The sequence below is a fragment of the Phasianus colchicus genome, chromosome 8 (genome assembly GCF_987193195.1).
Source record: "Phasianus colchicus chromosome 8, bPhaCol1.hap1.1, whole genome shotgun sequence".
Lineage (NCBI taxonomy): Eukaryota > Metazoa > Chordata > Aves > Galliformes > Phasianidae > Phasianus > Phasianus colchicus.
Window position 1 is genome coordinate 15,502,507 of NC_143443.1, and position 22,078 is coordinate 15,524,584.

Sequence of the window (22,078 nt, forward strand, 5' to 3'; positions counted from 1 at the left end):
TAACAAATAGTTCTTGTGTATTCCTTGTTCAGTGCTCTGTAGTAAAATGTGAAACCTGACTGCAGTGACTTATCATTCTACAACAAATCCTAGCCATCAATTTTTCATCTTCTCTGTGGTATGAACACTACAGTGATGTTCTTTCCTTACTTAGTGCAGAGCTCACTCTTGAACATCCACATGGATGCAGAAAGCCACGGCTGAAAAGCAGAGATCTAACACACACTGTGGGTTAGGCGCCTGTTTCCTGCTCTCGTTTCAGTAAGACAGTTGAGGAATGACACATATACAACAGTACAAAGCTGAGAGTTACTGTACGACAATTTTTTATTTATCAGTATCAAATTACATAGCAAAGTAATGAATGCAGTGTCAGATCACCTCTTTGAATACTGTAAATACAAACAAAATCCACCATATTGATAATTACCCAAAGTAAATTAAAAGTTTAAAAATGTGCGTTTCAGAGATTCCATTTGGCATGTCCTGTCAATATATCCTGCATAAATATTTCTGTACCTCATTTTCACTACGTGTACCTTAATTAAATACAGCCTTTAAAAAGCTCACACTGAGGAGATAGGATCTAGCCATACGTTATGTTCATCATCAGCTCGTGCCTCTGCCCTGAAATCCCTGAAAGTACCTATCTGCATGCTCACCTGGCAGCCCGGCGTGAGGTCAGGGCACAGTGACCACAGAGCACCAGACCCACAGTCACTGACATCAGCATGATTGCGCCCTTAAGTTCTGACAGATAGCTATTTGCTTCCACGGTGGCTGGGCTGGATGTGATGGCCAGATCTTGTACACTCAGACATTGAAGGAAATTCTCGGGACGCTCACACTGCTCTTAACGCTACTGTGACTCCACTATACAGAAAGAACTATTCCTGGTTTATACGGTTATGTCACAAATACAGTCAGGTCTGTTCATTTCAAGTAAGTTGAGTAGGACACAGATAAAACCAGATAATTCATTATTTTACTGTGTTAGTCAGCAGTGTCAATTACACAGGACTTCATTTTAAACTGTGTCAATAGAACAATTTTTCCAGGCGGATACAAGAATAAGCTTCACTTAGCACAGTTTCCAAAAGTTAAGACTAGTGAGACATGGTAGTGGCACAGAAAGGAAAACATCATAGAAATATATATTTCATTTAAAATGAAATGAACAGAAGTACAGAACCGTTGATGCAGGTAATTGGAAAGTTGAGGACAAGGAAGGAGGAAAAATTTAGGCAGCGATCCCACGGCAATATGAGAGTTACTCTTGATCCCTCCAGTTCACCGGTATCAGTGGAAGTCAGGCTTCTCTGGGAAGGTGCAACCTGAGCGCTTGATAATGACGCTGGCTGCATAGTGTCCAGCTCGGATGCACTCGGTCACCGGCCGGTCATAGACAAGCTGCGAGAGGAAGCCTATGAATAAAGAGGGACAGAGAAAAAAGGGAGAGAATGGTTAGGTTTTGAAGTGTACCAGCTTGTCATGGAGCAGGGCACTCAGACAGTGGCCTGACTGTATGTACCTGGGTACATAAAGCGCTGTGCTTAAGTGAGCTGAGGAGTTAGGTGCTGCTGCTGTCATTTCTACCTGAAGTCTCCAGCTGGTAGCTTCAAGTAAATCAATGATCATCAAGACTGATCTTTTTAGACACCTGAAGAGGATTTACTAGAGTTCTTGCTCTTTTCCAGAGAGAATCCTGATTCCTCAAATATCATTTCAAAAACACAGCAGCACTTTTCCCTGCTGAAGAGAGCTCCTTCTGTTCCTGCCGGCTTCAGCTCCAGCCCTACATCACTGTCACTGGTGCAGGCTTTTCTCAAGAGAAGGGAAAAGCACATAACAAACATTATCTCTATTCACAGTTAAAGGGGTTCATAGTGAAGACAGAGAACATTTTACCTGTCAAAGAAAATTAGATGTCATCTGTTGCCCCTGGTCTCAGGAAATTTAACCCAAGGCTTCCAAAGGAGTGGACACCTCTTGCCACGTTGAGATACACAAACCAACAGCGAACCACAAAAAGCCAAGCACCTCTCACAATCACAGCCCTTAGTTAACTGCTTTACTCAACAAAACCCCCAGTATCCATGGTTTAGAAAACCAGAAATCACTGCTGTTTTGAATGCCAGAGTACATCTTCAACTGAATATAAGCAAATAGAGTATTAAAAAGAAGATTATTCATAGGTACTTGGAAAAGTTAAGTACAAGTCACACCAGAAGTTTTATGGATTGAGTCCTTTATCTCTGAAACATTTTGTCTTGGCCACAACTTTTGTGATCAAAAGCATGACTGAACTTATGGCAGAGGTGAAATGTATTTTTAAAATATAGGTTTTCAAGATGTGAAAAGTAAACTCAGTTTCTTATTATTTAAAGCTCCACTCTGTCATTCTAGAGGTAATATTTTATTCACTTTTATCCTGTTTTTTAATATCTTTCAGATGTCTCCCCCTTCTCCATCCAATCACTGAAGGAAAGCGAGATTTGCGTAGGAAAATCTGAGCTGAAACATGTTCCTTTTAAAGCTTTCATCCACCATTTCAAGTTCCTGTGTCATGCTCTGTGCAGGTCCTTCACAGTCCAAATCTAGCCTTGAAACTATGTAGCTCATAAGGACCAATTTTTGACATGATGGCTTTTCATTCAAAGCTATGTTTTACCAGCTTTCTTTCCATAGTGTCAAGTACACTTCCTCTGCTCACCTCAGTTACTGCTGGAATAAAGACTCTACATTAAACTGTGATGCCCTCCTTTAACCCATGCTCCTTTTCTAAATATTTCCTTCAGAGTGGAACATTAGGGCATATTTTGAGAATATGATAAAAATAAACTATCCAATGCCATAACGTTGGTTCCTTGAAGATAAAAAATCATGCAAATCATGAAAAATAATGTTACAGATTGATCAGGGCTAAACCTGCTGAGCAACAGGTCATTTTTATGGATTACCATGTTCTTCCATGTCTGATGGTAAAAAGAAGCCAAGCTGATAACACAGTTTTCTCTAAACTGCACTGAAAGAGAGAAGAGGCTGGAGCTTTGCTTAAAACTGCTGAACCCATAAATCAAGTACTTTTTATTTGAATGGGAGAAAGCATAGAAAATAGGTGTTTTAGGTGACAACTAGGAAAAAAAATGTACTTTTCTGACATCGATATTTTTTCCAGAGAAACCTGAACTACACATAAGATGGAATTTCACAGATATTGACCGACATTAACTGGAGAAATATGACTGCTTTGCCAACAAATGTTAAGTCCGTAAACACAAGTGGAGAAGACAGCATTATTTCAGTATACAAAGATGAGAATCTGAAATAGGAAGAAACTGTGCTGTGAGTGCTATCACTGGCGGCAGTCAGGGGATGACAGACAACACAACTGTGGCAGGATGGTCCAGCTGTAATAGTTGGGTAACAGTTGAGAAATTCAAACAGCATGCCTGGCAGAAATCAGGACATTTCTGAATAACGAGATGGAAATGGTCTGCTCTCCATTAAATTAACATGCATTCTTAGAGAAAACTTTCTTGGATGCGCAGAGAATGTCAATCATTACATTTAAACTGCCTGGGAGGCAGTAGCTTGCCAGTGTGCTTCTGGGTGGTTAAAACTTCAGAGCAAGTTGTAACCGTATGTAAAATAAGGCTGTTAAGACAGTCCGTTTCTGACTCAGTAAGTACAGAAGACGCACTGGGCAGGCCTCCAAAGGCAAACACGCAGCTAGGCTTTGTGCAGAGCATGAGTTCAGAGAGCGGTTTACACACAGCTGTCCTCTGTGCTTATAATCAAGGTATCAAACATACATGAAGATGAGGAAATACCAAGGAGCAAAGGACCGTAAAACATGAATTACTTTTCAATATCAAATAGACTGAGACTGGCACCACCTCCCAGGTTCACAGTAGTTTCAAGCTAGTATAAATTTTTTGTCTTCAATGAAGCTACTTCTTATTTATTCTGACCACGAGAAAGAATCAGGTGGAAAAAAATTCTGTTCTAATTGGGGATAGAAATGAGAGATCTCTGTGATTTCAGAGTGGCAGAGAAATGACATTAAGTGCAGCTGTCATATATGAGGTATGTAGAAACTGCAGTGGGGAGTTTGCCCTCAAACCATTCTCTTGTCTGTTGAGTTTCTCTTAAAAGGAACGTACGTTATAGATGAAATAGAAAAAGCAGTATCTGACACGATATCGCGTCGAATGACAATACAAACACACATACCACAAAAACAGTTCTACATCACATACTAAGAGTAGGCAGTTGGCAAAGCAGACCCCGAGGGAGCACCCAAAAGCACTGTTGTTTGAGTAGAGAAACAAAGAGCTCTATCGGGTTGGCTGTTTCAGCTGAAGAATGCTCTTTTTAGTCAAAAGCAACACGGTCAGAATGTAATTTATAGTTTCTCTCCTCCAGAGTATAAGGTACTCTGATGCAAACCCCCTGAGTCATAGTCTCAAGGCATGGATTCAGGTCTCCTAGTTCAGTAGTGCCCCATCTGTTTTTCACCACCCTTCTGTGCTGCTAAGTGTATCCTGGCGCTCTGTCCAAATGAGCCAGATCAGTCTGAACTGGTTAACAGGTCTCTGCTAACCTGGCTGATTTGAACTGAAACACCGAAGCAGCTCTACCAGCAAGCAGGGCAGCGGAGGAAAGATAATAGGTGGTTGAGGGCTGTAATAACTTCAAGGAGATGTGCCTGGAAATGCAGGAAGATAAGTGAACATGGCTACAGACTTACTGCACTCTCTTACAGGCAGAAAAGGCAGCAATGATTTTGCACCATGGGTCTCACAGAACTACATCATCTTATATCACAGTAGCTCAGCAACTATTTTAATTTATGTCATGGCCAGAACTAGTTCCCAGCTATCACCAGAATGGAGTGCAAAAAGTAGTAATATACTTTGGCTACACGAGGCCTCACTTCAAATACTTTACCAAGGTAATTTCAGGAGATACTGTCGACCATCTTCCAATTGCAGCTGTTCTGCACCAGCATTTCCACACTGCTGAGGCTGTTCACAGTATTACATGCATTATATACTGCACTCTTCACACCACAACACAAAGACAGGAACCAAACTCAAGAGTTTCCCACTTACCTGCCTCCTGCCCAGACATCCAAAGTGTTTATGGAGTAAGAGACATGGCAGCTGCAGGACGCCTTGCAGACCTCCACACTGCAATTAGCCATACTGGAAGGTCTTGGAGCAGGCCAAGATGCCTTTTGGCTCCCACAGACACGGACGGCCAAGTAACCACTTTGTACCTATACCCAGTAAGAACTTCTAAGGAACTGTGTCTAGTCCATTCCATGAAATACATTTCTTCTTAGAAAGCCAAGTCACCTTCAAAAGCTGCTGTAAACCTTACAGTGCTACAAAACCTTAAAACAAAATGTATTCACATTCCCAGATGATACACATGATTGCAAGACACCAATAGCTATTATTGGCCCATAATTATTTATTTTCTTTTCAATAGAGAAAGGCATCTCCAAAATCACTTTCCTCTGAAAAGAGTGCCTGAAATAATTGAGAGTTAATCTTTATTATCTGCAGCATCTTTGTTACATATGCTCAAAGACAATGTTTATAATGTTAGGTCTGCAAACAGAATGGGGAACAGAAAAGTCGAGTTGTTTTCTTCCTTTCTGTGCTCACCACCAAATTAACATTTCTGCAAGCCAAGTGCCAGAAGTGGTGCTTGAGCCTCAGAACCCACACCCGAAAGAAGGCCCTTGCCGAAACGAGCTCAAATCTCTTTGGCCATGTCAATACAATTCTGAAAAGACACAGTGAAACAGTGCACCCACTGACACAAAAGGTGCTGTCCTTACTTTGTAACTTTTTAGAGAGGAGCAGCACTTTAAAATCATTAATGAAGAAACAAGTTCATTTCCTTGCGGCCAGCAAAGTAGGCATTTCAGGGGCAATTTCACTGAAATGTGATTTCTCTGCAAGTTTTGTTTCCTGAATATAGGCGGTAACTCTGAACGAACGCCTAGTGCTAGGGCAGTTGGATGGAAATGTAGGAGTCCAATAGCTGTTTTTTTTAAAACAGTTCTGGTCTGCTTCAGAAATGGTTTAACAACACTTAAAAACAGATCATATTGAAGCCAAATGTTTCATTTCAAATTGTACAACTTGACAATTAATTTTAATGACTGTTAATTACTAATACTGGCTGGAAATCCATTTATAGCCTCTGACATTCAGATTCCCCACTATTAGTCTTTCTGCAGTCTCTTTCACAATTCCAAACTTCATAAAACGCTCAAGGAAAATAGTAACGTAATTCTATACAAGAGAAAAAAAGCAGGAAAAATGCAATGATCAAATGTATTAATTATAAACAATCACAACCTGACCCTAAGTTAGAGGTCATCAAAGAATGTTTGCTACAGGATGTTCCCAGACAATCCTCTCCCTTCAGGTGAGCCCTACAGGACCCAATATACTCCACGTTAGGCCGGCCATTCACCTGCAGAATCGTCCCAGTCCCAGATCACGAGCAACAGAGCTATCTCCTCTTTCTTGTATTTAAAGTTTCTACAGCTTAATCTGTGAATGACCTTTTTAAGATGGTGTTATCCCACTGCAGAGGACAGCTGTAAGCACCTTTTTACACTCTTGTTTGTGTACAGCATTTATCACAGTTGCTTAAATGTTCTTCTATTTTTAAGTGATCCCAGCAGCTTTCCAGGCCATCAGCGTGGGAAGATGTAGTTTTCAAGAAACATTACCTTGGTAATTTAAAGTCTTGTAGCAGATATGACGGGGGGTTGCTTTTTTGTTGTTGTTGTTGTTGTTTTTTTTTTTCTTTCCTTTTTTGGATGTCTTTTACTGCTTTTGAAGTGGATTAATGTTGTGGAGCACCATGAGTCTGGTCAGCTATAATTAGGTGGTTAGCAACGCTGGTGCCAAGAGCCAACCAGCCAGCCTAGATTTTGTAAAAGATGTTGGCATCAGACGATTCCGCAATGTAGTCACTGAACGACTGTACGTCAACATGCTGAGGTTTCTCCTTTTTTAATTTTGTGGCAGATGGTGGATATTACAGCCAAGAACTGTGGTAAGCCAAAGGCACTGCCCATTGCTATCAAACCAAATGCTGGCTATTTTAAATGGAAACGTTTTTGATTAAGGGTGGGATTTGGCTCCTGTTTTCATGTATTTTGGCACTGTGGTCTAAACCTTTAGATTTATGGTATAGAAGACAAATGTAAGTATCTTCAAGAACATGATACGTCTTTCAATTTTCACACACCTAAGTTCTCTCCTGGTACAGCAGAAGATGTATTCCACATATGCACATTCGAGCTATTAAATTCAACAAGTACAAACAAGTGCACAAAGTAAAGCATCTTTCCTTTTCTTTTAAAATGAGATGGCTCTATGCTTCTACAGAGCCGCGTTGCCAGCCTAATTACAGCAGAGTGAAGAAAGGTTACCAACCCTTTCAGAAAAGCAGTCATTTAAGATGTATATCTAACAAGTGGCAACCTTGAAATCTCACTCTCGCTGGAAAGAACATTAGAAAAGCCTTCCCAAGTATACCATGGGAGGAAAGTTTTAATAAAAACTAATTAAACTACAAAAATCCCAAGTGATTAACTGATTTTAGGGGCTAAATTTCTGGCAATTCTAATTATCCCCTTGTGGCTTCACTTAGTGTTTCACAACCATGACAGATGACAATGAAAAGCTGCAGTTAAATTCATCCTCCCTGACACCATGCTAAGCACTGGCTTCTCCCTCTCCAAGTAAAATCAATACCATGTTTGAGTAAACACGTTTACAGCTTTATTAGGATGTCTTGCTTGTTCTGTAACAGCTACTTGAAGCTGTGGTAACAAATCGACTCAACTCAGTTAAACCTAGAGAGCTGAGTAAGAGGCTCATCGATAAGGTTGTTATAAAAATAAACTGCAGGGGATCAGAAAGCTGGAACAAATAGCCTGGTAAATGTCAATATTTTTACTTCCAGAGAATGACAAAACCATGAGATCACGAATAAAATGTTTTGGAAGTCTATATCTACTCTATTTATAAAATGGTCACATGCTAAATTGGAGATGCACTTCACTGTCTGTGTACTTCACTTACACAAACTTATTTTCTAACCACTCATCACCAACATGAATATCAAAGCAAACACTCATTCAAGAAAAGCAGCCAGTATTGCTGTTGCTGCCTCTATCCTTCTTGTTTTCTTTATATTTATGGATATATTTTGAGTGCGCTCAGTTGCTGTCAGGACCACTCGGACAGATCCATGCTTTTCCTTCTCTGAGTTCACACAGTCACCTATGGACACATGCAAATAATGCAACTTCACATTTACTGGAAGACTGTGAATAAGGGAGAGGAGTGTACTCATTTCACTTTAGCAGCCATTTCAGAACTGGAGAAGAAGTGCTGAATACACAAAAAAAGATCCCAGATCCTAATGTTTTAAAGCATTACATACAGAAAAAGTCAATGCAAGATTCCTGAAAAGAATGTTGACAATCAAAAAATAAAACTCCACTATACCCCTGTTACTCCATTAGGAATAAATTACTCAAGGCTGAACATTTTTATTGCACTGCATACGACTGCCACTGCTGGACTTTCTGGGCCAGCTCACAGCAGGTTGTACAGTAAGGTGCAATCGTACTTCCAGGGCCTATAAAGATGCTTGGTCCCATCAGAGACTGTATCAGAGGAAAAATTACTGTTTCTTTGATGTCTTTGTGCAAGTACGAGTGACCGCAGCTTCACAGCAGTTTGGTCCTGAAGGCTGTGCAAAGGATGGAGAAAACTTAGATTCCCCCTAGTGACTAATGGAAGTTTTCCCATTGACTCCAACTTCTCAGCATATGCTTTGACTGAGTAATCCTATTCTCTGTGGAAGAACAATTCACAGTCAGAGGAGAGGCTGAAGTGTTTGATACTGTGACACCCTTCACATTAACCATCCTCCATGGGCTCCATTTACAATATGCGTTGCATATAACTTCTATTAAAAGTCCCCAGTGCACCTCATTGACCAGTAGCAGAATCATTTAATTTTACAACAAGCTCCAAGAAAGATGTGATAGTAGAAACTGGTATAACAAAGTTATAACTTCTGATGGTCCTATTCTTCATTTTTAAACCCAGAAGATAAACGTTGGCAAAATTCTCTTCTGCATCAGAATCTGGTGCCTTCGGGTTTGTTTCCAACAGCCAGGATTAGGTGGAAAACATTTGTTAAAACAAAAACAAAACAAAAAATCCTCCAAGCTTGCAAAGAATAATCCAAGACAGTGTGTGTGCCAAATCATAATGCAGGTATTTCATTGGAAATGTCCAATCATGTGAGAAAAAAAACACCCAACTTTCTAGGCTGATATTTCTCTCTAGTTTCTCTAGAAGCTTCTCCTAGAAAGTTTCCTGGAAGTGTTCTTCAAATATTAAAATCCTCCTTAGCTATTTTTGAGACATAAAAATGAAAAAAACTTTTTTCCCCCTTTTCATTAATACCTCAGGAGTGATACATTTTCTGAGCTTCAGAGCAGATTCTCAGTATTGACACTGAATGGTGCAGATTACTACAGCTACAGCTCAGGATAAAAAAGAAAATTTCACTAGGAGTAATGAAGTCCTAAGCATAACAAAATGGAACTGTTAATCTCTATTCAGTTTTTAACATTGTTTGAGAGCATGATGCTCTGTCATATGTTCACGTACAGAAATGGCTATGCGAATGTAACCTTGTGGCTGAAATTCCTATCCACAAAACCTAGAAATTTTAGGCTGTATTTGCAGAGCACCGTAAGCCAGTAAGGATTTATTTGCAGGTATACTTCCACACCATCAAGCCAAGCAGTTTGAAAGAGAATCAGAAAGCAACAACCAATGCAGTGGAAATTACTTGGCAATGAGCCTACGAATTCCTTGATTTTTGGGGGCTGAAAGTCTACCACAGCATCATATTCACACACCTCCTATTCTACAGAACATCACTTAGTAACTTCTGTCTATCTAAATATCTGTTGCAGTCATGATTTGATACTAATCATTCACTGGCCTCTAATAACAGTAACATCCTTTTAGGTATGGTAAGAGATCAGCATCAAACAAACCTGGATGTGCTGCTACTACCACTGCTTTCAACTCAGATAATGTTTTTTTAATCTTCTTTCCTTCTTATTGCAAACTTGCCATGTTCCCACCTCAAGTATGAGCCCGTCTCTGTAGGAAAAGTGAACAAACTATGGGAGAAGTTATTGTGCTATCTAATAATAGAAGAAGCCACAGTGCAAAAGAAGTGAATGAGCACATCCCCAGCCAACACCACACCTTGAGATGCCTTTATGATCATTGTGTCAGTCTCTGTAGCACCAAACCAATTCACTTCCGATGTGAAAAAGATAACAGTGATTTCAGTGTATTTTTATATTTTGTTGTGTGTTGTGTTTCCTGCAAATATAGCATCAGCTTAATCTGACACATCATTTCTTAGGGGACTGCTTCCTGCCCTGACTCCCAGGGGAATGTTCTTGATGATCCAATCTGACTAGTGCCTCTGTCTCTACTCAGAATTCATTAAAATAACACAAAAATATTACCAACAGTCTGAGAGCAAGGCAATAATAACTCATTAAAGTAATTTCTAACCTTCCACACGAACATTTTATTTATCATTACATGATTCTCTAACACATGACACGTTAACATAAAATGAAACGTTATAAGGATAGGGATAGTAGAGATGACAAAACATTTTTAACGGCAATCATTTGCTTTGAGGTGTTAAGTCAATTTGTCAAAAATTAGAACCTTACAGTTGGTTTTAAAATCTATTTTTAAAGTAGTGGATTTGTTTTGAAAATGTACACAGCCTATTCAATGCTTGCTTATCACAAAGCCTGTCCAGAACGACTCTGAATTTGTGGTGAGGGAAATTAGGCCTTTTAAAACCTCAAATATTAATCACCTTGCTGCATACTGAGATTCCCTTAGCACTGGGGTTGTCACTGACAGGAAAAGAGACACAGCAGCTAGATGGATCGGGTCGTCTGCAGTCTAGTGAGAAAGTTCTGAGGGTTTTTATTTCTATTCACTGATGCTTTTGAAGGGATCTCTCCCTTCTACTGAAAAAAATAAATGTCAGCAAATATACTAACATTTTGCCTTACAGTAATTCTGCTACATATTTTTCTGGATTGTCTTAATATTGTATAGATAAAAATGGGAATTACCATACGTAGGTTACCATATTTTGATTAAAAAAAAAAAAAAAAAAGAAGTAAGTAATAAACTTAACTAAGCTGAACAGTTAGCAATCTGCGGAATAGTAGCACCTGGAGAAACCTTAAATGGATTGGATCACAACTACACCGGGACAACATTTGTTACCAGAGTCACATGTACTGCCAACACAAAAGAGTGCATTACTTCCAATGAAATAATTCTGAATGGAATTGGTAAAAATTAAATAGGGGATTAAACAGAAAACAGGAATATGCCTTGTTTTTCCTGAGTGGCATTCATTTTTCTGGTTTTGCTCAAGTACCTGCAATTTAAACTGTGACAAATATTTAATTTGTGCCAGAATAAATGCTGAAAGTGCTAGCAACCAGCTACAGTATTGATCAGAATAACGAAGTGCCTCTAGCTGAGACTGAACAAAATCAGCCAGGAAAATGTAATCTGGTCATCTTCTAGTTTGTCAAAGATCAGTTACAGAGATAACATGGCCACCTAATAGCCTAGGTTTAGATGTGATGTTTGCCTGAGAGAGTTAAGGATGCCACCAGAACACACAGGAGGTAAGTCATGAACACGCTGTCAAGATTTCCCCTAGCAAGCAGAGATTGATGCCCTATCTGTAGCTTGGCTATTATACTCATATATGCTGTTTATAAAACAGGAGTATTAAAGATTGGCAAAATGGGCTGTCAGTCAAAGTGCTGCTGACATTAAGAAGGTATTTTTATTTCAAAGCTTCATATCTCATCAGCCATGATCTCTGTAACAACAGGATTGCTCAGAGGCAATTAGCCACCCATGCTGTATAAATGAAGACTAACAGAGTGATGATTTCTGCTAAAACATTTATCTTTACTTCAAAGAAAAGACAAAACAATTCAAAAGTATCCCCTCGTCTCATTTCTCACGAAGATAAATGTTATAACAGAAATAAACCACAAGTTACATGTACATGCATATTTAATTGCTATCACACACATACATACACAAAGGCCTCACTCCCAGCTGGCAAATAAAATTGCATCTCATGGCTCTGGAGTTATCTGAAGATACTACTTGACAGCAGTGACATTTTATCCACTGTATTTCTCTCTATCAAATGTGATTAAAAGTGATGACAACTTCCTAAGGTATCTTACACACGTACAGAAACCCCTATACAAATTAAGACCAATGTAAGTAGATTAAATAGCTTCTGATATCATCCCCCTGCTGTTCATTAAAGAACAACTCCTAGTTCCTTGAGCTCCTATTACAACCAATCTAGAACATTTTGGGGGTGCTGAGTATCAGAGGGAAGGCAGCACTTACAACAGAGATTCATACAGAGATAAAAAGACAACAAGAAAGAGGACTATTTCATCTGCTGTGTTTCTAGTAAAAACAGACTCTTTCGTAGTCTTAGACAGTCCCATAAAATCCATTAAGAGCTTGCTTTTTAATACAGTTGCAAGCTTACTCATAATTCAGCTTTCTGACAAACCACTCCAATCACCTGTCTCTGCTGACTGCATTATCAGATCTTTTTGTCATGTTTAGCACTCCTGGTATAGTCATATAGCATCCATGAGAATGTTTCCCATTTCTCACACACATGCACATGTCACTATCTGCACAATCCTTTACTTGTAATACATAAGAGACTTATTAAACAAAGCTATGAACACAGCCCGTCTTTGCTCTACATCAGATTTATTGGGAGAAGATGGAATTGCCACTGTATCAGCTTCATTTTTTAATTTAGTCAGCTTCTGCTCTTTAACCAGCACAGCCCACAGAGGATGAGTGAGGGTGGACTTTCAGAGAAGCAGGAAATGGCACCTGGATCCTTAATGTCCTGAAGGAACATCTGGAGGTGACTGATTCCAGCCCATGGCTTAAAGTAGAGCCAGTTCAGATCATGTTAGATGCCATCAAGATTTTTTTTTTTAATTTTAAATATTCTTGGATTCCTTCCATAAATGATGGATTCTGTGGAACTTCAACAGTGGATTTAATTCTCTTTCCATTTTTATCAATATTATATTTGTTTAAATGCACTGGCTTTAGTGATGATATTCCAAGCACTGGAGTGCTTGGAAAACAGAAACTAAGCTTTTTTAAAAAAGGTTTCTTGAACCAAACTTACAAGGAGAGCAGTAATGATGAGCTATTATTTTGTGCACTGTAGATTCTTTACAAGTCTACATTTTCTGGTACGGCATTTTTATAAATGTATGTATGCACTTATATATTTGAAGACTGTTTTCCTTTAAGGATAATATTTTAACATTTCAATGATGTAGAAATACGTCAGATATTACTTAACTCTGAAGTCAAAGCTGGCTGTCACTTTATAGACAATCATTAGCTCTTACCTCACAAAAGCAGACTAAAATTGGAACTATGTGAAGATCTTTAGGCAAACTCAGAGGGGTCCAAGGTCTTTATCTAATTTGTAGAGGCATTTAGATTAAGATGGACAAATATTGTTCAGGATTAACTTGACATTAAAGATGAAGGAATGAATTTAGCCAGATTGGTGATAGAAACATAAACAAAAAGAGAGGAAAATCTCCACAAGGACTTCCAAAGAGAAGATGAGGATGCCGTGAGGCACACTTGCTCAAAAATACATACAGAAGGAGAGAAGTCTGCTTCTGTTGCTCTCCCTGCCTAATCTCAGAGTCATTTCCTGACAGTTGAAACAGAAGATGGCCACCTCATCAGAATCACACTAGGTTCCACAAAAGATAGAAAACTGCCACTTCTGTCTATGCATCAGAAAAATTCTCAATGCAGCTTTCAAACTACAGATAACAGCTTTATGACACTGCTCTATACATGAAAGCTGTCAATGGGATTTTTAAATTGACAAGTGGTTTGAGCTGTTGACTCAGTGTTAATATCAACAGAGGCAAATTGCTATTGGCTTGTATTTGGCACCTTATAATGCTTGATGAAGAGCTCCTTATATCTTGGGATTTCTTCTCCTTGAGAAAGGTATAGTATCTTTATAGCATGAAGACAAGTAATATATACTTGTGATCATTCTGTCACTGCTTCATTACACTACTTGACAATGATTTGTGGTTACACTTCATACTTTAGCACTTTTCATGCAGCATAGAACTAAATCATAGTAGATTACCAAGTCAATATTTCTATTGGCAGAACCTGAAAAAACATTGATTTAAACCTTCTATTCATTTATTATGAATTCTTGATCCAATTCTTCTTAGTAGCAGAGATTTTGCAGGGAACACTGACGGTAACTATCAGAAAAGATTCTTGCTGCTTTCATTGGTTACAGGGGCAATGACAAAGAGAAGTCCCAACAGAAGGCAGACCTTACTATGGCTAAAGAGAGAAGGAAGGCATAGGGAAAGCATAAAATGGTAAAACTGCCTGTATTTCAATCTGTTTGCTGCCATTAAATATGCTTTGATTAACATTGTTGCAGAGGTTCAAAATGGGGCTGACTAGCAATAAATAAATGATAATTTAATGAGTAGCAGAATGTTCCACAAACTCTACAAAATAAGGCTGTAATTCCATTACGAGGACTCTTGTGTCATAAGCCATGGCAGCAAAGCTCAAGTGATTTGTCAATGTCCTCAGAACCCAGAGGTGGATTTGCAACTTTAATTTATGGGTTCCTCAGGGATTTATAACTGAAAAATCTGTGGCACCCCTGAAATTCACAGGAGGTGCTGAGACGCTTCAAAGTAAATCATTATTGCTGAAACTCCTAAAATGTAGCAGCGTTGTTGGAAAGCAATAAAGGTAGCACTCTGTTAGCATTGTTTAGAGAAGAACATTTAGCACAAAGCTACCTGCAGCAGTTTAAAAACCCAGTTTCTCATGCATGGACCACATCAGCCTGAATGGCAAGTGACTTGATGCCTACAGAGGCAAGGATCTCAGAGATATTCCTGATGCCAACTTAATAAAATCACATTTCAACTGAAGAATGTAGTTTGTTTTTTTGTTGCTATCAGTTGGAGTGAGATCGTTCTCCTTGGAGGCCAGCAGCTTCGAGTACTGAGCTGATAAATCAGCTCACAAGTGCCCAGAAACTTTGTCTTTTCCATGACTTAAGGTTAAATGACCGTCAATAGTTAGATAGGTTCTAGGGAAAAAAAAATATCAAAACACACCAGATTTCTTATTTCTCAGTGTCACACAGAGAACATACATGACTCGCCAAGTTGGCATAATTGTTCAGATGGAATTTCCTTACAGTCTGTGAGTTACACCCCTGGAAGAGCGGGCCTCAGTGGAAGACCTTCCAAAATATGATAAAGTCTAACTAACCTGACCTCTTAATGTAAAATAAATCCTGCTTGATGGCGTTAGTTCTCATTATATTCCACATTTCCCTCTCAGCCAAGACACTTTGCTCCAACAAAACCACCGTTCATTATGATAACATACCTGTCACGTGCCATGAGACTCTTGTTCTCTACTGCTTGAATAAAGAACTAAATATCTGGGAGAGTGTAACAACCAGTGCATTTTTTGAATTAAGAGATGAACTTTGAAACGCTTTTACTACAAGGATAACAAAATCAAAATATGATATGTACTGTTGCCTAGGTAGTAACAGTTTGATAAATACCTCAATCTAAGACAGAAACTAGGAAAACACTGAAGAGAATATAGCCTTCCCATTATAAAAGTTCCATCAGGACAATAAAATTGCATCTGGCTCGATGCTAGAATCAACAGAAGATACACGTTAGGTAGTATTGCCCACGTTATTGTGTAGGGTTTTCTTTAAAGAGACAGTAAAGGACTTTTCCTGTTGCAAGTACATACTTTGAAAACACGTGAAAAGTGTGATACAGAAAAAATACAGACATTCCCCCCAAATGAAACACAGACCAAATCAAAGCCTAGTCAGTTCAGTGTCCCATTTCCTACATATGGGAAGGAAAATGAAATGACTCCGTGAAGAAGGAGACCACAATATGTAAGAGTAGAGTCAGCTGTGTATCCAGACTGTTATGACTCCCAAATCTTCCATCTGGACTAAACTCAGGAAAATCTGTTCTCTGAGGAGAATAAATGACCAATTTTTTATTTATGTGGTGACAGAAGAGAACTCAGAACCTAATGGAAGAACTGTATTTAAAAGCTCACACTGGTTTCTGAGTCATAGCAGAATGAAATATGGTTTCAGAAGAACCTAAGCTCACACACCGATGCTCAGGTATATATCTAATTGCAATGAGGTTCCAGACAGTCTTGCAACTCCCATTCCAGAGAGGAAAGTAGCTGTGGTGTTCCATAACCTGGTGAGATGAGTGGGAGAATGGAATAATGCCATGCTACACTGCACTATATTGCATACAAAAAGCATCTGAGGCCTCAGTGTTATTGTAGGAGAACTAAGGAAAAGAGCATGTGCCCATAAGAGTACCTTTGTCATAATTCCTCCCTATTGAAGGTAGGGAAGTATAGCAACTGAAGGTTGTTGCTATATCCAGACATGTTAACTCATTAGTCTTACGATGGCAAAGGGAAGTTGATGTTTTAGAAGAGTTACTCTTTTCCATTTCTTCACATTCAAATTTAGCATTATCCATATTGTGACCCTTCGAACTGCTGAAATCCACTGCTGGACACATAGTGAAAGGAATCTCACAACTGAGCCAAGCCCTGCCCGATAGGGTATGTCTGAACTCTTTATCCCGCTGATGGAAGGCAGTAGTTGGAATAGGTCTGGTTTGCCTTATATCATCCAGTTTATCCAGTATACTCTGAACAATTACTGAAGCCAGTGTTTATAGCCCTTTTACCAGCTGTAGAAGTACCAAGTAAAAGGATATAATTTAAAGAGAAATGGTTTTGAGAGACCAGGCATTTCTTAAAGCCTAATTAGTTGTAATTCTCTTCCTGCAGCTAAATCAGGAAAGAACAAAGGTAGGACTATTAAAAAAACATTATAGTCCTGATCTCCACACAATGCTTAAAATCTGAAGAACTGAGAATAAATACAGTCTGAGATAAATGTGGCAGATGTGAAAAGCTCTTCCTGCTGAGGCAAAGCTTGGCTGATGTTTACTGTATTGCTCACGTGGGCACTACCCAATATTATTTTATTTTCAGGAACTGAAAACAAAATGGGCCAGAACTTTTCTTTTTTCATGACAAGAACAGCAGCTTACCGGCACAGCTGATACACAGACACATATATATAAGATTTTGAAGATCTTATTTATGTTAATAGTCACTGTTACTCACTGGTTCAAATTTAGTCTTATTTTTTGTCAGTTAGGAGCAATAGAGAGTGATAAGTGTGCAATAAAAGATGCATGAATAACGTGACCTAATGTGTTTTCCTCTATTTCTGCCCTTTTTGATTCACAAAAGCACCAAGGCAAATGAGCAACAGCATTCCTATTTTCAGCCGGATTTAGGCGTACACTGAAAGTTTACCATAGTTAAGTGATATATTGAGTAGTGATGGAACTATTCACATGTTTAAATTCAGCTTATTTTGAACACTTTCTTGAAGTGGAACCCAATTCTGAAGCTTTAATTTGGGTAACAAACTGCTTCTACTTACAAGACTGAGCCCTGCATTTCTGTTCATAAAGAAAATGTAATGTTTCCAGTAAATTAGTGTCTAATGGAGCTCCTTAGAGACACTACGTCCTGGACATCAGAGCCTTCAGGATGCAATGGTGCATCACAGAACTACATGTATGAAGGGTACAACGAATGACAGAACTTTTGGATTAGATTGGTTTTTGGCTTATATTGAATCGTTTTTAAAAACAGGCATAGACATAACATCCTCTTTTTTCTTTAGAGCTTGTGCCAAAAAAAATAGTAAGTTTGCAAATGGATATTAAGCAATGCCAGATATTTTCTGGGTTTGTTTTAACAAATTAACCCTTTGTGTTCTTTTCTGATGTCCAAATAATTGTATTAGAAACAGATGTTCTACCAAAATTGACATGATCAGGAGATACTACACTCATTTATTAACATACTGTTTAATATTCACTACAACCTGTTTTAAAGAACAACAATGTGTTAACATTTAAGCCAGGAGGGATTTCTGTATACTGTATAGTCCTTGATGCAGTTTGCTTATGCAACAGTCTGACAGATACAATTAATCTCATAAAAACGACCAGAATATAGCATAACAGCATATTATGTTTAAAGTAATAGAACACATCTTCCCCTTAAAAATCAGAACTTAATTAAATCACTTAACTTGAGGTTGCAGAGAAAAGCTTTAAAAGAACAAAGTTCATTCTAAGGGATGGTTATGTGAAAAAAATGTGTATTTAGAGAAAGAAGAATAGAATAATCTCCAAATGGGAGTGAAGTGAGAAATACCTCCAACAAATGCATCTCCAGCCCCATTGGTATCCACGATTTCACTCTGATCACTCACCAACACAGGGAAAGTAGTTACTTCATTTTCTATGATGGAAAGAGAGAATAAAACATCTGTTACTTGCAAATATGACTTAGAAAAGCAAAACAGTGAAATTAAAACAATTCAAAACTGGTGTTCTTACCATTAGCACAATAATTTGGATAAAATCAGATATGGTTTATAATAATAATTTGCATTGCAGTACTAACAGCATAGGGGTATGGAAATAAATTTGATCAAGCTATTTCTTGTGGACAGTTTCATTAATTATTTTCAGCTCCATATCTTTTCTTTGTCTCCTAATAGTAGTGATATAAGAAAAGCCCCATCATGCCAGAACCAGTGCTTCCTACTAGCTGCAGAGAGGTGATGTGGCCTCCAGAATAGCCTGTCCAAGCCTCAAAAGCTCCACAGAAATGGCTGCATTGCAAAAACCAAAATACATGTAAAAATAAAGCAGTAAAATGTAGAGTTAGTGTATAGCTGGGTGCTCTCAAATGACATCTTCTTAGAAAACACATATATGTAAGAAGCCTTGCAACTGTCCATCTGACTGGATTTGGTTTCAAGAATTCAATTCTATTCTTTCTTACCATTTGTTTTTTAAATAGTATTTCCATCTCTGCAGCTCCCTGCCCTCTACTGGCACTCGCAAAACCTATTGCAATAGGTGGATACTCAGCATCCTCACCTCAATTCACTGCCACACCACAGTTCAACATAATTACACCACTTAGGTATGATAACTTTAGAGTTCGAGGGTTATAAATTTAATATACGCCACTAATTAATCAGCTATGGCTTTCCAGGTGGTAATGTCATAATGACGTGATAAAAATATAATTACCACCTTGTCACAATACCTTGTTAAAGTGTAAATTACCCCTGTAACAGAGCCAATGGAAGTTCTGCCTCTGGTAGTCAGTATGCATTAAACTGTCTCAGAGCAAACAGATTGTCCTTTGGAAGACAGCAGGAATTAAAGAAAGGGGAGGGGGAAGAAAAGCCTGTCAACCAGTGAAAATGAAAACCATCAGAGCTGTCCTCCTCTAATGTTTTGTAAAAAATACAGAAATAAAGCAGGAAATAGATCCTCCAGCAGCTAAAAGCTGGAGATAGGTAGCTTCCTCGCTGCCCAGAAACACAGCAGAGCATAAAAATCACTCTCACACCGATGCATACAGTAGCAAACAAGGAAACCTAGTTTGGGAAGCACATAAAGAATTCACAGTCTCAAATCAAGCAAGTCTGTGTGTGCTGCAGAGGTACCAGAAGGATCCCAGTTTCTGTGAAATGCAGTGTATCAGCTCTACTGCTCCTCACCATCTGCTACAAGCGAACCAGGCAGATATAATGATGCTGCCTCCAGAGGGAACTGTTGGCTGGCCCACCAGGAGGGGAGGGGAGAGAGCATTAGCAACAGCCATCCATGAGAGGCAAAGGAAAAAGGGTAATGGAAAACATAAACGAAATATTCCAATTAAAGAACACCCTACACTCTAGCCTGTTAAGAAATCTATTTAGAAACCTACTTTGATGCTGTATTGTACTCCTAAGATAGTCTTCAAGAGTAATGAATTTTAGTAATTTTAACAGGATTCATTTGAATTGGAAATCAAGAAAGTGAGGTCTTATAATAAACTCTGCCAGAGGAGCAGTGTATTCATCCATTTCATAAGAAATATACAATACATGTGATCTGTTCTAGATAACGCTAAAACAATGAACAAAGTGATAAATCTGTGCAAGACACATTGTAATAAGGTGAACTGCTTGGGCACACACAGATGTTCTACATTAAATACACAGCAGACACTTGCATATGCATACAAATGTATGTGTTTGGGCACAGAGAGTGAATAATGCACAGGCATTGTATTTGGAATGCTGTAAATGGGGCTTGGCATCAAACAAGATTCTTTATTGAATCTAGCTTCCACAGATGAAAGTTTGCATCATCATTTTTCTCCTTTCTTTTCTTCTCTGTCTCAATTTTTTATCTCCACTCCTTCTAGCACATTCAGGTAAGTTCTTATTCTGTTGTAGACATAATTGCAAAGAGCTGAATTAGTCTGAAAACCCAAAACACATCAGTGACTTCTGTTGATGTGAAAGCCCATCATTTTTTTCTGACTTCTGTTTGCCATCTCCTTTTTCTGTAATGTTACACACTTTCAAGAGAGGCAATAAAGTAATATTTTGAAATACAGAATTTTCAGAAGCAGCTGACATGGCTTTGGAGAACACAGTACATTACAAAGATATCTACAAACACTGCATGCATCCAATAAAGTAAACTATCTTTCTTTAACCTTATGAGAACTTCTGCTAGCATAGTGTCTACTAAACTCAAAAATAGTTAACACAGTGAAAGATAGAACAAAATAATACTGACGTTTCTTCTTTGCTTCACAAAGAACAAAGGTACTGCGAACTAAGGCTGCCATTACTTTACCTTACAATGCCTGTGTAACAGGACAAAGATACCTAACAGCTCTCACTGATCTGTGTCTTGCAACTGCTAGGCACAACAAGGTGAATGAAGATGAAGCACAGTTTGCCATTCTGAGTATCCTTGCTTTTGTGACTTTAACGTCGGTTTAAGTTCATTTTCATATGTGATCTATTATTTTGTACAACTCTCAAATCCATCATGGTAAAGAGACATAGACACCTTGGCTGAGTGCACTGGTCATCAGTGGCCTTGCATCTCTAAGTCAGTTCTGATTTCATTTATCATTCTGAGAGCTTACGAAATAAAGAGTAATTACATAAGTGTTTTGAAATCCAAGTGCTGCTCCTCTGGGCATAAAATCCAGTGTTCTATTTTTAAGCAGCAAATATCTTCTGTGGTAAACACACTCAGATACAACACATTCCAGTTTGGCATCATTTGCTGGAATTGAGAATCGAGAGTGCAAACTGAAAAAATAAAAAATAAAAAAATGCTGTATACAACTAGGGAAGTTGTTGAATCTTAGATTCAGCTCCCTCAATGGTCACCATGAAGGAGCTCAACTGCCTTAGAATGATACCGAAAGAATCGAACATTAATGAACTGATGTCATGGGTTGAGGACTACCCACTGATAAGGAATCACCTTGTTGGTAAATGTTGTCATTGGAAATTTGTTGCATTATGTACCTAAAGATGTGAAATCTATTTTCCTCAGGCAAAAATATTCACTAGCATATCTAGCTTTATTTATTTTTGTAGGTATGAGTCTGGAGAGGTAACAATAGGGGAACAATATTAACTGAACATACACTGCTCCTCCCAGTCTAGCTGAACACAAACCTTGTTTGTGACGTTAACTGCAACAATCGAACTCTGATGATAGCTGCAAATATTCCAGGTCTGTTTTTAAAACAAATTAGAATCACAGACTACACATCTACTCTTAGTACAGTAATAAACACCAGCAAGCAATCATTACATCCAA

The 22,078-nt window shown here is 38.5% G+C and overlaps 1 protein-coding gene across 2 annotated transcripts in view; it reads right to left on the reverse strand.

Moving 5' to 3' along the window:
- Window positions 1-295: 295 nt before the first annotated feature.
- Window positions 296-22,078, reverse strand: part of ADK (adenosine kinase) — a 270,648-nt gene continuing 248,865 nt past the window's right edge. The window contains exons 10-11 of one of the 2 annotated variants that reach the window (XM_031603000.2): window positions 18,594-18,680; window positions 296-1,424 (exon numbers count right to left, since the gene is read on the reverse strand). In XM_031603000.2, the coding sequence (XP_031458860.2) occupies window positions 1,300-1,424; window positions 18,594-18,680 (212 nt within the window). In that variant the 3' untranslated portion in view covers window positions 296-1,299. The remainder of the gene's footprint in view (window positions 1,425-18,593; window positions 18,681-22,078) is intronic. The other variant, XM_031602999.2, reaches the window with a different exon arrangement.